The following is a 14,995-nucleotide window of genomic DNA, read 5'->3' on the forward strand; positions in this document are numbered from 1 at the left end:
AAACATCAAAAACCCTCTTCTTCTTCTTTACCAAAATTAAAATCATGCCTCCCATAAGGATATCCCTGTGCCCCATCAGACGTGTTCCCCCAAGACATTAAGATCTCCTCCTAGTTAGAAATGATTTCTACCGCCTTTTCTTTGGCCTGGGTCAAGACTGCATCTACTTAGAGCGGGAACTCTGTCGAATTGCTCGTTTCTTGAGGGCAATTCTGGAAAAGATAGGAATGGATAGCCCCGACTACATCATCCCTCCCCTAGCACCCCCATGAAATTAGTTTTTAAGTTTTTATTTTATTTTATGTTTATAAGTTTTTGTGTGTGTTCATTGCAGAAGAAGCTTTCTTGGTAGGATTGCTATTAGAAGAAAGTTTTTTCTTTTTTTTGCTTATTTTGCTTATTCTGGCCGTTGTGCCAATGGATGTATGATTCCCAAATTTGTACAATGAAGCAATGTTAATATAAGTATTTCTGTTTTTAAATTTTGTTTCCCTCTTTTTGGTTATTGTTTTTTTTTATGTTTGCTTTATTACATGTTCAGTGAATGCATCTGTAGATTGACTTGATTGAATTTACGTAGAGTAAATACAGATCACATATATAGTCTATCATCGATCTTAGACTCAATATCGCATCGACCAAACATAGTAGACGATGGTAGACTATATGAATCGATGGCCCATGAGTAGCTTGTAGTTTGAAAGAACATAATTAAATTAAAATAGGTTTAAACAAACAATCACATGATTTGGGGCTGGTGAAAAAAATACAATTAAATTTAAAAAGATTTAAAAGGATAATAACATGTTTTGGGGCTAAATTAAAAAAGATATAAATAGATAAATCACGTGTTTTGGGGCTGGTTAAAGAAAATAAGTAAATTTTAAAAAGTTTAAAAACATAATCACATGATTTGGGGGTATTGAAAGAAAATAATTAAATTTAAAAAGTTTTAAACACATAATCACATGATTTGGCGGTGGTTAAACAAACAATCTTGAACTGTTCGTGACACTTAATAGACTGTCATCAATGTTGACCCATGTCAAATCCATGTAAAAAATATACTTGTGCTTTGAGGGTCCATTGATCCGCTTGGTCTATCGTAGACTGACACCACAGGAGTGCACAAATTATTCTCCTAGTTATTCGTAGACCACATAGTTCTATGTACACTGCTATAGACCAATACTTGGATGTTGTTTAAAAATGAATAAATAAATTTAATGTGGGTTTGTACACATATGAAATAGTGTAAACAAGTCACATAATTATATTAAAGCTTATACAAATTAGGGGGTGGTGAATTAAGGAGTGTGTGGATGGGTAGTGGTTGAAACAAACAATATCCTAAGAGTAATGGTTACCAAAGCACAAGTATGTTTTGAGGATGTTGATTGTATTTTATGACTACCCATTCCACATACTCCTTCAATCACCACCCCCAAATCAAAAGAGTATGTGGAATGGATAGTGTTTGAACAATCATCATCCTCAAAACATACTTGTGCTTTGACAACCATTACTCTTAGGATATTGCTTGTTCAATCAATACCCATCCACACACTCCTTAATTCACCATCCCTTATTTGTATAAGCTCTAATATGATTATGTGACTTGTTTACACTCCTTCATATGTGTACAAACCCACACTATATTTATTTTTAATTTATTTATTCATTTTTAAACAACATCCAAGTGTTGGTCTATAGCAGAGGTCTACGCATAATCAGGAGATCAATGATACACTCCTTACGGAGTAAGTCTATGATCCATCAAAAAACAAAATTATTATTCCAACGGTAATAAACTACTACTTTTGTAATCCATCATTGTTAACACTTTGTTTTTACTTTATATATAAGGTCGTCCATCCCTCATTATTTTATTTCATTCACTTTATTTTTTAGAAAAAATATACAATGTCTCAAGCATCTCAAACATCCAATTCTAAAAATACTATAATTTGTCATTGTGGGAATGCGGCTGTCTTGAGAACGTCACGCACGGATTCAAATTCAGGTTGTAAATTTTATAATTGTGCAATTGCGAAGGTGAGTTGTGTGTGTCTTTTTTATAAAGTTAAGTTAATCGTTATGTAATTATTATTATTTTTTAGGATAATGGCGCATGCTCATTTTTTAAATGGCTTGATGAGCTATCACCTCCAACCAGTCCATCAACATTGAGTCCTGGACCCGAAACATCAAATTTTCAAGGCTTGACAAAAATCAATCTACTACAAAGGCTACAACAATGCGAAGAAAATAAAGATTTTCTCATGACTTTGTTCAAAGAAGCCAAAGAACAGAGGGATCACTTTAAAGTATTTCTACATGACACCTAAATAGAGAGGGATCAACTAAAACAAAAATTGATTTTGGCCGAAGAAAGGGAGAATGGCCTAAAATATGATGTTATGTGCTATAATGCTAGTATTTGTTCTTTGGAAAAGTGTACCATGGATGTAGTGATATTGAATAAATAATAATACTTCTATTTTTCTATAATGTTGCTACTATTTTTGATAGAATCATAGTCGATCAAACAACGTGTCAACTTAAAATCAAGTCGCATGGTAATGATAGACTATGCATGAAGTATACAAAAGATTAAGTATGCATTCTATAATATCAAGCATACATTGTACCAACTATGACAACACCCTGCATATTTAAATTCCAGGCAACACTACAGTTTGATAAAAGCAGATTCAGTTTAGAATCATAAGAAATTTCAAAAAATAAAAGAATGTTTGTCATATCCTACCACCAGATCCTTCAAAGAATGTTTGTCATATCCTACCATCAAATCCTTCAGACTTCATATTTGTGAAATAAAAAAAATTGTCATATCCTAACAACTCATGATTCAACAACACATTAACAATATTAGCATTCAAATGTCTTTTTCCCTATGTTCCACATCAACACAAATGTTACTGTTGATTTCATCAACGATATCCATGACCACATCTATTTGGTCTGCTTCTTCCTTTCCATCTTCAGCTTCATCTCTTTTTTTCTCAACAGTTCCAGCTACTGCTTCATTCTCACCTTGTTCTCCTTCTTTTTTAGTAGCTGCAGCAGCTGCTGCTTCTTCAGCTTCCTTTTCTTCCTCAGCTTCTTCTTTTTCTTACCTGTAGCAGTTGTTTCTTCCTTATCTTCTTTTTCTTCACTTGCTCATTCTTTCTCAACTTCTTATTTGTCAGTTTCTTCTTCTTATTCATCATCTTTTTCTTTTTTCTTGCCTTCTTCTTCATCTGCTACTGCTTTTTTTTCATCTTCTTCTTCTTCTGTAGCTACTTCTTTTCCACTTTCTTCTTGGCTCTTATCTTCTTCCATTTCTTCCTTTTCATCTTTCTTTTCTTCTTTTTATTCCTCTTCTGCCACAACAGTGGCCAACTCATCCATTTTGCTCTTTTTTTCTCCTTTTTCATTCCTCTCTAATTCATGAAGGTCCACATGCACTGTATCATCATATTAGAAATTGTTACTAATATTTAAAGCTGAAAATTTCTTAGCAACATCAATTATTGAATGAAGTTACCTCGCTCATGTTGTCTCTCATCTTTTTTCTTTTTCTTTAGTCTTTAATAGGCAGCAATATTCAACAATGCTTCCTCGAGCACAGCAAGATGCTTATGAAGATCCCCAGGGGATGAGGTTCCCACTGCATCTTTCGAGGTGCTCAGAGAAGCATCATCACCAATGCGTACTTCAATGGGGTTACCACCCAAATCCCCATCATCATCACTATCCTCATTTGAAGTAAGGGCAGTCACCCCTTCTAACTCTTCCTTCAAGCCTTCGAGGACGTTATTTTTCACCTTGTCCATATATGGCTTGAACATAATCATGTAATCCATTTTTGTCTAACGAATAGTAGGGATGATGTACGGGTACACGTTCTACAAAATATTAATTAACAATTACATAACATTTGATACAACAGTAGTATTATTGCATGATAAAAAATAAGTTCATACCTCGGTAAATTTTCCTTTATACTTGAATGGGTCATTTTCAATTATCTTGTCACTTTTTATAGTATGCCATCTGAGGATGCGGGGAATGGGAAAGGGTTCATCCATCGATTTTCCAGCAAATTTTCCAAGATAAGAAAAGGCCTCATAGATCCAAATCTGTGTGAAAAAATAACTCAGAGTCTATAACAGAGAATAAATAAAATGAGAATCTACAATAAACTCGCTAAAAGGTTTATGGTAGATACCATGAATGCCCAGGGAAATCTGAATAGAGCATAGGATATTTTCTGCTTCTCATCAAATACTTCCCTCTGCTTCTTCAGGTCACTTTTCTTCTTCAGATGGCCCATGGTCAGTTGAAATGTCTATTTCCCCCACAGATAATTCTTGAAGAAACTCAAAGAATCGACCATTCGAATCAACTTTGTGTCGACAACCTTCGTCGAATCTTTTACAAGCAACATGGTGTGCAAGAACCACAGTAAACAGCACTTAAACTTCTGGTCCTCATTTAGCTTATTCCTTCTAATCAAGTGTAACAAATTGGCCGCCGTAATGTTTTTGTTTTTCATCACCTTAAAGTAAAAATTCTCCCCCTTTGCTAACACCTTCTTCATTTGTTATTCATTGGGGTGTGATGAGCAATTCAACCCGGTGATCAAACAAAACTCTTTCAAGATAAAACAGGCAAGGTTGTTGTTAACGCAGAGCTATATCTCATGACGTATCTTATTGTTCTTGACGCATCACAACAACAAATAATGGACCAACTGTCTATTGAACTTGAGATATTTCAGCAGGTTTCTCAGGTGTCCAAAATAGGACCGCTTGAATCTTTTCTTCAATTCCTAATCGACAAGAACTTGCTTAAATTCTCAATAAGCAGCCATTCTTGATCTGACCAATATCTTTACCGAGAAAGATCCGACCTCATCCATTATCGTTCGAAGGTCATACCGCTCCACTAAAATGAACCTTGAAAGAGATGGCACGGATAAGGGATCATTATCCCCATCATCACTATTTCTCCCACTTCCCTCACTCTCTTCACGATCACTACTAACACTGCGCTTGGCAATATCTTCACTAGACTCGACGTAGTCTCTTATCTCCTTCAACTCCGAATCTAATTCGAACACTGCCTCTTCAATATTCTTTCTTTTTGAGACATTTTCAACTGCCTCAACTTTTTTTCTACTGCTACCAGCAGAAGCAGAAGCGGTACCGGCTTTGTGTTTAGGAAGGATGCTTTTTTTAGCCATTTTCAACACAATGTACACCTGCAAAAAAAATCACCCATATTCAGTGCATAGACCACAAGTCTATCAACAGAAATAACTCAATACTCAAATGAAAAACCCCCTAAAAATTTAAGAAATACTCCACCATTAAACAGTTCGCTACACAAACATACAATAACTAAACCAAAATTCAACATGCACTATCAAAACACAACAATTGCTAAAAATCAAACTTGTGCACCTAATCAAATTAATTATCTATTAATCTTTCAATTTTCACTATTTTAGCAATCATATTTTAAAAGAATTTCATACGTCTAAAAATTGGTTTAGATCTAGGGTATTCTTATTTCATAGACCACGGGTCTACAGATAGACCACGGGTCTACTGATAGAAATAGATCACTGTTTGAATCAAAATACCAAAATAACTCTTCAAATAATATTTATCCCACCATTCAACACTTCCTTGCTAAAAAAAACCAGAACTAAACCAAAATTCCTAAACAAAAGTTTCAAAATTCAAAACCGTGATCGACGAAAAAATCTGTCCAAAATGCCGCATAAAACCTCAACCATTGCTTCAATCAAACTCATTACCTTTAAAATTCTCATGTTTTTAACTACTTAATCAACCAAATTCGAAAAAAAAAAAAATTCTTACATCACTACGAATCGATTAGCAAAGAAATGATTTAAATGGATCTAGAAATGATTGAAACTTGATTTTAACTAACCTTGCAAAGCAACAATGAGCCCTTAGCAGCTATAGAAGAAGAAGAAATAAAAATGGAGTTTTTGCGAGCAGGGTCTCGAAAGCGGGAGTTGGGAGATAATTGAAGAGGAGAGAAAGAGGGTTTTTTTATATTAGAATAAGTAGAGGGTGTTAGATGTATTATATTAAATTTGTAAAGTTATAAAAATGATGAAATGGTCCTTTGGCTCATGTGTGGGCCCCACTTTTTCAACTTTTCCCCACTTTTTACACCCTAACCCTAAAAAATAAATTAAAAAGAAATTTAGTGGGTATTTGGCAAAATAGTTTTTGAAAGTGTCTCTTTTACCAATTTTTCCCCATTCAGTACCCCCTCGAACTATGACAAAAGTTTTTACGACACACTCCAACTTCCTATGGGTCCTATTACCCCCTGAACTCAATTTTAGCGTATTTTTGTCACCCTTTTGTGTTGGCATAACACCTTTATTACATAAAAATGGGATCTACATCAAAGATGTAACTTCAACTAAGATGGTGTCACATCAGCTAAAAAAAGTGACAAAAATACACTAAAATTGAGTTCAGGGGTAATAGGACCCTTGTGAAGTTGGAGTGTGTCGTAGCAAATTTGGTCATAGTTCAAGGGGATACTAGATATTTTACTCTTAATTATATTTTGAAAATATAAATTTGAGTATACATACACTTTGTTTAATCATTTAAAGATAAGAGTAGTATTGTGAGTAGGGGTGGGTGTTCAATATTCTTAGGGGTGGGTGTTCGATATTCTCGGTATTTTTAAAATTCGAGTTCGGTACTTTGGTAATTGGTAGTTGAAAGTGAATACCAGATATAATATTTTTAATCTTCGATTTGGTAATTTGATAATTGGTAAATTAAACTTTGATTTGGTACGGTATTTAATAATAGCATATTTCTATTTTGTCTAACTAAATTTCTAAAAATCAACCTACTCATTGTGAAGGCAACTGCAAATGTATTCAATTAAATATGGTTGATCCAAGCAAAATGAAAAATTGAGGGTAGACCTTTAACCTTTGAGCTTCTTTAGGCTCACAATGAGTCAGTTAGATACTCCTTATATATAGGTGGACCTTTATTTAATAAATAATTTATACTCTGTAAATATCGAATATCAAACGGTATTAATATCTTGTACCAAATTCGAATACCAATATCATAATTTTAGAATTTCACTCTCAAATATCGTATCAAATGTAAATTCCAGATACCAAAATTTTTTGATTCGGTTTGATATTTTACGTTCAGTCATAATTGAAAGAACATTATAAAACCCTCTTGATTTCACAAAGAGACAACTAAATTAAAACAAATTATTTTACAAAGAGGGTCCATTATTGTGACACAAAGAAAGTAAGTAAAAACTCATGGAGGAAATTATATGATATGGCCATATAGTGCATGATGTTGTATTTCTGTACCAATAAGAGAATTTTGTAAAGACTGACCTTCCTTACTTTTTATATACTAGTTTAGGTGTACGCGCCTTGCGTGTGTACCTCACTTTAATGAGTTTAAAAATTATACTAAATAGGATATTTGTTTAAATAATAAAGCTAAATATAATAATTAAATTTAATATCTTTTGAGTATGTAAATATGGAGAATTTATTTATTAAACCTAATCTTTACGAAAAATATTTTTAAATGTCAAAATTTTACACACAAAAATTTCTCAAAGCCGATCGAGATTCATCTACGAACGGTAAACTACCACAAAATAACAAACTAATAGAAATATTACGATAATACAATTAAACCGAACCTTTACCTAAAGAAAAATTTCAAAGCCGGCCCACATTCATCTAGCATCTCTAAATTAAAATAAAACAATAAGATAATAAAGATATCAAAACAATACAATTAAACATAATTTTTACACAAAAAAAAAACTTCAAAGTCAACCAGCATTCATCTACGACCTATAAACTATAAAAAAAAAATATAATAATGATCACAAAGCTTCAATTTTGATCCAACTAATTCTTGTCTGACCAAAAATTTTGATCCTAAAGAATGATTTTGAATGAAAACAAAGAAGATATATATATATTCACGCATGTTGAATTCTATTATGCTGACAAAAATAGTGAAGACGTTGAGGGTTAGAAAATCAAGCATCCACTAATCTAGACATGCAATCGAATCAAGTTAGATGAGCATCAATCATATTCTCCCAATAGGCAAACCGGTTTGTTCTCTAGTTTAACGTACATCTCAATATTTGTAGAAGTATTTTCTTAATAGAGTCCTCTTTTAGGAGTATTTTTCTAATTGAACAGTAGAAAAAAAATATTAATTAATTCTCCTACCATATATTTTAAGAGTCCCATATATTTTAGGAAGTGTAGCAGAAAGAAAAATATTAATTAATTCTTCTACCATATATTTTAGGAGTCCCATATATTTTAGGAAGTCTAGTTAATATAATAAAAAATAATTAAATAATAGATTTAAAAAATAGTTAAAAGATAATTTTGTCTAAAGAAGAGTCTTTTAATGAAGGGCAAAAAGTTCAAATCACTTTTCAAAGGGTCTTACACTTTTAATAGATTATAAATATAGATTATAGATTATAGATATATTATAGATATAGATATAGATTATAGATAGAACAAATACATTTATATCCCTCTACACCTCAAATATTTTTACTCTTTCCATGTTCATTTATCTCTCAATTTTTTCTTCTTCTTTTTTTCTCCTTGATTTTTATTTTTTCTTTTCTCTTTCTTTTTCTTGTTTAATTCATTTTTCTCAACATTTTTTCTTTTTTCTTTATTTCTCAAACATTATTTATTTATTTATTTATTTCTCTATTCTTTTATAATTCATTTGTCTCAACCTTTATTATTTTATATTTTTTCTTTTTTCAATTTTTACATTTTTCTCAAACTTTATTTTACTTTTGTTTTTTCTTCTTAATTTTTTTTAATTCTTCTCTTTTTTATTTTTATTTTTTCTATTCTCTTAATCTTTACTTTTTTCTTCTTCTTTTTTCTTTTTTCTCAATCTTTATTTTTCTTTCCTTCTCTTTTATTTTTCTCAACTGCTATTATATTTTGCTAATAAAAAAAAGTTTGGATAATCTGTAAAAAATACCTTCTTTCTTTGACATCAAAGTAAACTTAAGGGTGTGACGTGTCGTTTGGAAGTCCTTTGAGATAAATTTGGCCTCTAAGGTAATAGTTATAGAACATCTTATAAATTGAGATATAATATGATAGTGTCAGGTCTTGCTCGTAGGGCATAACTTATTGTTTGAAAATCATTGAACTAAGTCTTGCCTCTAAATCAAGAGACACAAGAGTATCTCGTAAATTAAGACATAATGACGTAGTGTTAAATCTTACCCATGGGGAGTACCTTTTTTGGGGAGGTTCTTGGGCTAAGTCTAATTATAGAGGCAAGACTTATAGAACATTTCATAAATCCAGACATAATGTGGTAGTGCTAACTTTTGTCATGGGGGCATAACTTGTGTTGAAAGTAGAGGTGAAGCCGGGATTTGAAGCTTAGGGATTCTAAAATTTAAGACATGATAATGATCTCAAGCTAGTATACAATAACCATCAAACTAGCACACAAATATCGATATTGAAAAATCAACGAATCATTTAAACTCTATATAAGTACAAATATTATTGTCATAACTGCACTCAGCGATTTTTTATGTTTTGAAAATGATCAATGATCTTATCATTAGGTACACTTTAAAATACTTTATCCTCTATATAACAAACTAAACAATTATTCAAAAACTCATCACCAATTCTACTTCACAAATTACTTTTAATACACTCAATAGAGGAAAAAAGCCCTTTCCATTTTTTGTGTCTTTTCTCATTGTCAATTCATATAAAAGTTGTAAATTATGAAAAAAAAAAATTACATTATAAAAAATCAGAATATGAGAGGGACCATCTACTTATCAACTTGTCGTGATGAGGTCTAGATTGAAATTTTGGAAACAGGACAAAATTAATAATATAAAAGAATAATATATGGGACAACCTTAAAATCAAAAAACAAAAATTAACTTTCAAATGTATATTCCGCATTATAGTAGGTAAACAAATTAAAAATAAAAAAAGAGAAGAAAAAATCGAAAGAGTTTTTTGAATGTATTAGTCATGAGATTTGAACTCCGACAACAGGGTGGGTGGTGGATGGGTAAAAGAGACTTTGCGTCTTTTGAAGAAGAAAACAAGAAGACCTAATAAATTTTCTAAAGGAAATTGAGACCTGTTATATAATATGGATGTCATGTGATATTTATATGTGTGAAATGTCATTTATTAGAGATAATAGTTAGTAGTCAAGTTGGATTTGAAAACCAAAAATTACTTGTTCAATTAGAATTTGAATACCTAAATAGTTGGCCAAATTGCCAACTTGAAGTAAAGTTTGGCAACCTTAGGAACTAAGTTTGGTGGTCTATAAATAGGCACTCTTTGTACATTTTATTGACATATCAAAGTAGTAAAACAAAAGCATTACTAAAGTTCTCTCCTTTCTTTAAAGTTTGATATTGCAATTTTGTTTTTATTTTATAGCACGTTATCTGTATGAGACTCTACCATCTCAAAATTTGAAGGCTAGGAAAAGAAAATTGGATCGAAAGGTGGAGAAGGCGAGACCGCAAGAACTATGTGATCATCATGATTTGGATTTCACCTTTCAACTATTTATCATAAGATCAGTATATTATTAACTCATGTTTTAAATTAAGTTTGAAAAAAACTATTGATAATCACAAAGTGGTGATATTGTTATAGGCTCAAGTTTGAGTTTATTATACTTTGGCCTAATATGTTATTGGCCGAGGGTGTGATGATGGATTTAAATCTCATGCCATTAAGACCGTAAGACATTCGGTTAAGAGTTTTGATGCATTCTGATGATAAGATTTGGGTTTAAGTCCCATTGATTTTTGGCCTAAGAGCCTTAATATGGATAAAACGTTGTGTTTGAATCTCAATGCATCGTATTGATGATATAATGATGACTAAGATAAAATTTTGGTGAAAGTTAAGAAATATTTTTCATTGAATATGCTTCATTCCCTGAAGTGAATGTGGTAGCAGTGCATAATATGTCTGAAAGAAGACATGTGATTGAATTTATGAATATGAATATAGGTGTAGCAAGGGAAAAATCTTTTGTTACATTACATGTATTCCTCAATTTGCTCATGAAGGAGCAATATCTTGAAAGAAATTCTAAGCTATCGTAATTTGATAAGCTTAAGACGTCATTATATTTTATTTCTAGGGAATGAGAATTTTAATTATTAAAACTACAGATCCATTTTTTGGGATGAATGTGATAGGAATAACACCTCCATAAGAGGTAGAATGATTGAAAAGAAATATTATGAAATATACTCCAAAATAGCAAACTTGAAAAGTAATTCCTGTTCTAGTAAATCTGAAATTTGCTAAGTAAAACTCATATGTCATGGTAAACTTGGAGCTTACTAGAATAAGTTTATAAGTTGGCATGAACGATTTTGTCATCCCAAAGATATGCACATTGAATACTACACAACATATATATTAACAAATAAATAAAAGATTCTTCTAAGAACATCATGAGTTCTCAAATGATCCTTCAAAAGATGAAAGTAATTTTTTAACTAATGGACATGGTATGAAAGGTCACTGGGAACATGATGGTCGTGTGATCTAATTTGATATAAGTTTTATAAATCCTCCATCAAAATAAAGAAATATAAAGTGATGGTGCACTTGACCTTTCAAAGTGATATTGAGGTCTGTCATGTAAATATAATAAATTTCATGGCATTAGAATAAGCTTCTAATGAAAATTTATGAAGCATGTGAATATGATTATTATTCACTCCATGAGAGAATGAGATTTGTGATAAGCATCGTTGATAATCGATCATTCTTGAAATGAATGTGTTAAGACGAGATAAAAATTATGAATAAGGACATGCTCATGCATGATAGGATAAATGTCACATCTCACCTCTATGAAAGGTTTGAGAAAAATTAAGAAAAATTATTTTGACATAAACGGTCATTGATTGCATACTTGTAGTATGCCATAAATATTTTAATATATCATGGATTACCAAAGGGTAAAAGCAAGAAACAAGTCTTGCCTATATAATATTTTAAGATTGTGACCATACTTGTATGATTTTCACCTTGAAAGAGATGTTCACCATATGAATACCATATGAATGATATGTGAAATATGTGTAGTACAAAGAATTAATTGAGAGCTACAAAAGAGCTTAAGTGTTACTATTCAGAGGAATGAAACTATTCATAATATTGAGATTGTAGTAAGTCTCGAAGGAAACTTATTAAGTTTCAAATATATTGGCCAAAGATAAATTATATTGAGGCTATAAATAATGAAAAGATGTTACATCTTCATATTACTACAATCGGCGGTGGTTATAAATATATATATATATAAAAGGCTATCCACCTTTTTCCTCCTATTTGTAATGTATAAATATGAGCATGATGACAAAATCACATACAATAGTAAATTAAAAATTTACTGAAATAAATATTAGTTGGAATGATGGTTGACCATCTCGGTTCAAATGTGATGCAAAAATAAGTTAGAATTTATGTCGTTATATATTGAAGAAATAAAAGGTTCTTCACGAGTTCTTTTATGTTGCTTGTTCTCATAATGAATTGATCATTGTACCAGCTAAGGTTGCAATTATATTTCTTAAATTTTTGAAACATATAAAAAGGTGAATATGGGCCTATTTTCCTGCCATGTAGACCGATTACTATTATATACTTTAATAGATGCATCTATGATATGGTCACATGTGATTTTCTATTAACTTGCAATTTGATTTTTGCAAAGTTGTTTGCTTGAATTACTAAATTAAGAGCACAATTTCAATCTATAAATTATATCGATAATGTTGGTTGGTTTAGTAGAAATTGTATGCCTCAAATTCTAGCTAAATCATTGATTATGAGAACAAATCTCTCAAAAGAAAGTTTGTATGGGATGTATCATTAAAAATATAACAGCATTCATATGCATCAAGCCAACAAGTTTCCCTTATCACTATTGGTTCAAGGTCAAGAATCAAATAACTTTTATCTAAAAATTTTAATGTGCGACATATGATGTAATTACTTCATCACAATGCAGAAATATGAATCCCAAGATAAGGTTGGAGGTAAATATTAGATTTTCTAACATTAGGGGGAGAGTTGATAAACAATTGAGAATTATGTATGAAATAAATTATCTAGATCCTCATAAAAAATATATATGTGAACATGAAGTTCAATAGATAATTCATTGGCAAATATTGCAAACTAATTGTCAGGTGTGTTTGCTGACTCTATATGATAATTAGACTGTAAAATGCTTCAATGAAATGTCCGTAAAAGGACAGAGTCTATGACACACCTAAATCATGATAGACCAATTGGTTCCAAAGATAAAACTCCTTGAAGAAGGAAATGATCAAGATGGTCATGATAATGAGGCAAATGCTTTGAAAGAGCACTGACATAACACTTCATAAATCCTTGACAAAGGTTCAGGTACTTGAATAGTAATGAATATGAAGAGATCTTCATGATATCTTTGATATAATAGAGCACTCAATATTATAAATAACATCGAGGATCTTGAATATAAATCTGTCAAAAAATATGGTCAGATAAATTATTGGTCAAATAAAAATATGTAATTCAAGTAGTTTGTTTCACTTGAAAAGTGAATATTTGAACTCATAATTCAAAGACCAGAGGTATAATGTTCCCGGGGTACAAATGATTTATCATGAAAAAAGTAAAATTCATAAAATATAAAGTATGACTCATGTTTTGGGGCATAAAGGTTTCATAAACTTCTTAACGTTATTGTACGAGAATTGTTCTCCTCTAATGGATGAAATGAGGTTTATTTCAATCTGACAACATTGAAAATCTTGAATATATATAATAAATTATTGTCAAATCTAGCTAGATGACAAAAGTTATATGAAAATCCTTAAAGGATTAAAAAGCGATTCCACCGAATGCCCCAATGATTATAAGATCTCTTAACTTGAAAACAGATCAATTTTGGTATCATATTTTAGGTGCAGTTGGTGTATTTATGAATTATAGAGCATTATTTATAAGAGTAAGGAGATATTTTAATCTATGCGAGTATAATACGCGTTGTACTCTTTTTTCCTTAGCCGAGGTTTTATCCCACAGGATTTTCCTGGTAAGGTTCTTAATAAGGCAGCTAAGAATGTGTATTATTGGATGTATACTTGAAGTATTTGACAAAAGAAATATTTGTCCATTGATAAACATACATTGAAAAGGTATTTATCCGATCCACATGAAATTCAATCTCAGATGGGCTATTTACTTATATATGGAGATACAACTACATCATGGTGTTCGGTGAAGTATACAACAATTATCACTTATTTAAATCATGCTGAGATAATTATTATTCATAAAGAAACCCAATAATGTGTGTGGTTAAGATCCATGATACATCTCATCCGAGGAAAATGTAGTCTGAAATATGATAAAGTGTCTACATTTTTATATGAAGATAATGCAACATGCATAGTGCAATTAAAAGGAGGATTCATAAAAGGAGATAGATATTTCTAATTTATTCACCAAGCTTCTATCAACTACAACTTTTGAGAAGATGGTGCACAAGATTGGAATGCGGTGATTCAAGTTATTAAATTGAATTTCCATCAAGGGGAGTAAAAGGGTAAGGTGCACAAGGTTTTTTCCCAATTGGGTTTTTCTGGTAAGGTTTTTAATGAGGCAACCCTAAAAGTGTATTACAAGATGTGTGTATTAATTTTCCTTCACTGGGATTTTTTTCGTTGGTTTTTTCAGTAAGATTTTAACAAGACATATTATCTATTAATGGACATCCAAAGGGGAGTGTTATATAATATGGATGTCATGTGACATGTATATATGTGAAATATCATTTATTAGAGGTAATAGTTAGTAGTCAAG

At 31.2% G+C, this 14,995-nt stretch overlaps 1 protein-coding gene across 1 annotated transcript; it reads right to left on the reverse strand.

Annotated features, from left to right (window-relative positions):
* Positions 1 to 2,899: 2,899 nt before the first annotated feature.
* LOC124887183 (glutamic acid-rich protein-like) lies at positions 2,900 to 3,345 on the reverse strand. Its single transcript, XM_047396370.1, has 2 exons — positions 3,252 to 3,345; positions 2,900 to 3,135 (listed from the first exon to the last, which is right to left on the reverse strand). Exons 1-2 carry the CDS (start codon positions 3,343 to 3,345, stop codon positions 2,900 to 2,902), a joined length of 330 nt encoding a protein of 109 aa, XP_047252326.1.
* Between the last annotated feature and the right edge of the window lie 11,650 nt (positions 3,346 to 14,995).

The sequence above is a fragment of the Capsicum annuum genome, chromosome 9 (assembly GCF_002878395.1).
Source record: "Capsicum annuum cultivar UCD-10X-F1 chromosome 9, UCD10Xv1.1, whole genome shotgun sequence".
Taxonomy (NCBI): Eukaryota; Viridiplantae; Streptophyta; class Magnoliopsida; order Solanales; family Solanaceae; genus Capsicum; species Capsicum annuum.

Coding starts and splice junctions, on each gene's coding strand:
- LOC124887183 (XM_047396370.1), bottom strand. CDS start 3,345: ATGGAAGAAGATAAGAGCCAAGAAGAAAGTGGAAAAGAAGTAGCTACA. Junction 3,136..3,251: donor AGTAGCAGATGAAGAAGAAG/GCAAGAAAAAAG, acceptor GCTACAGGTAAG/AAAAAGAAGAAGCTGAGGAA.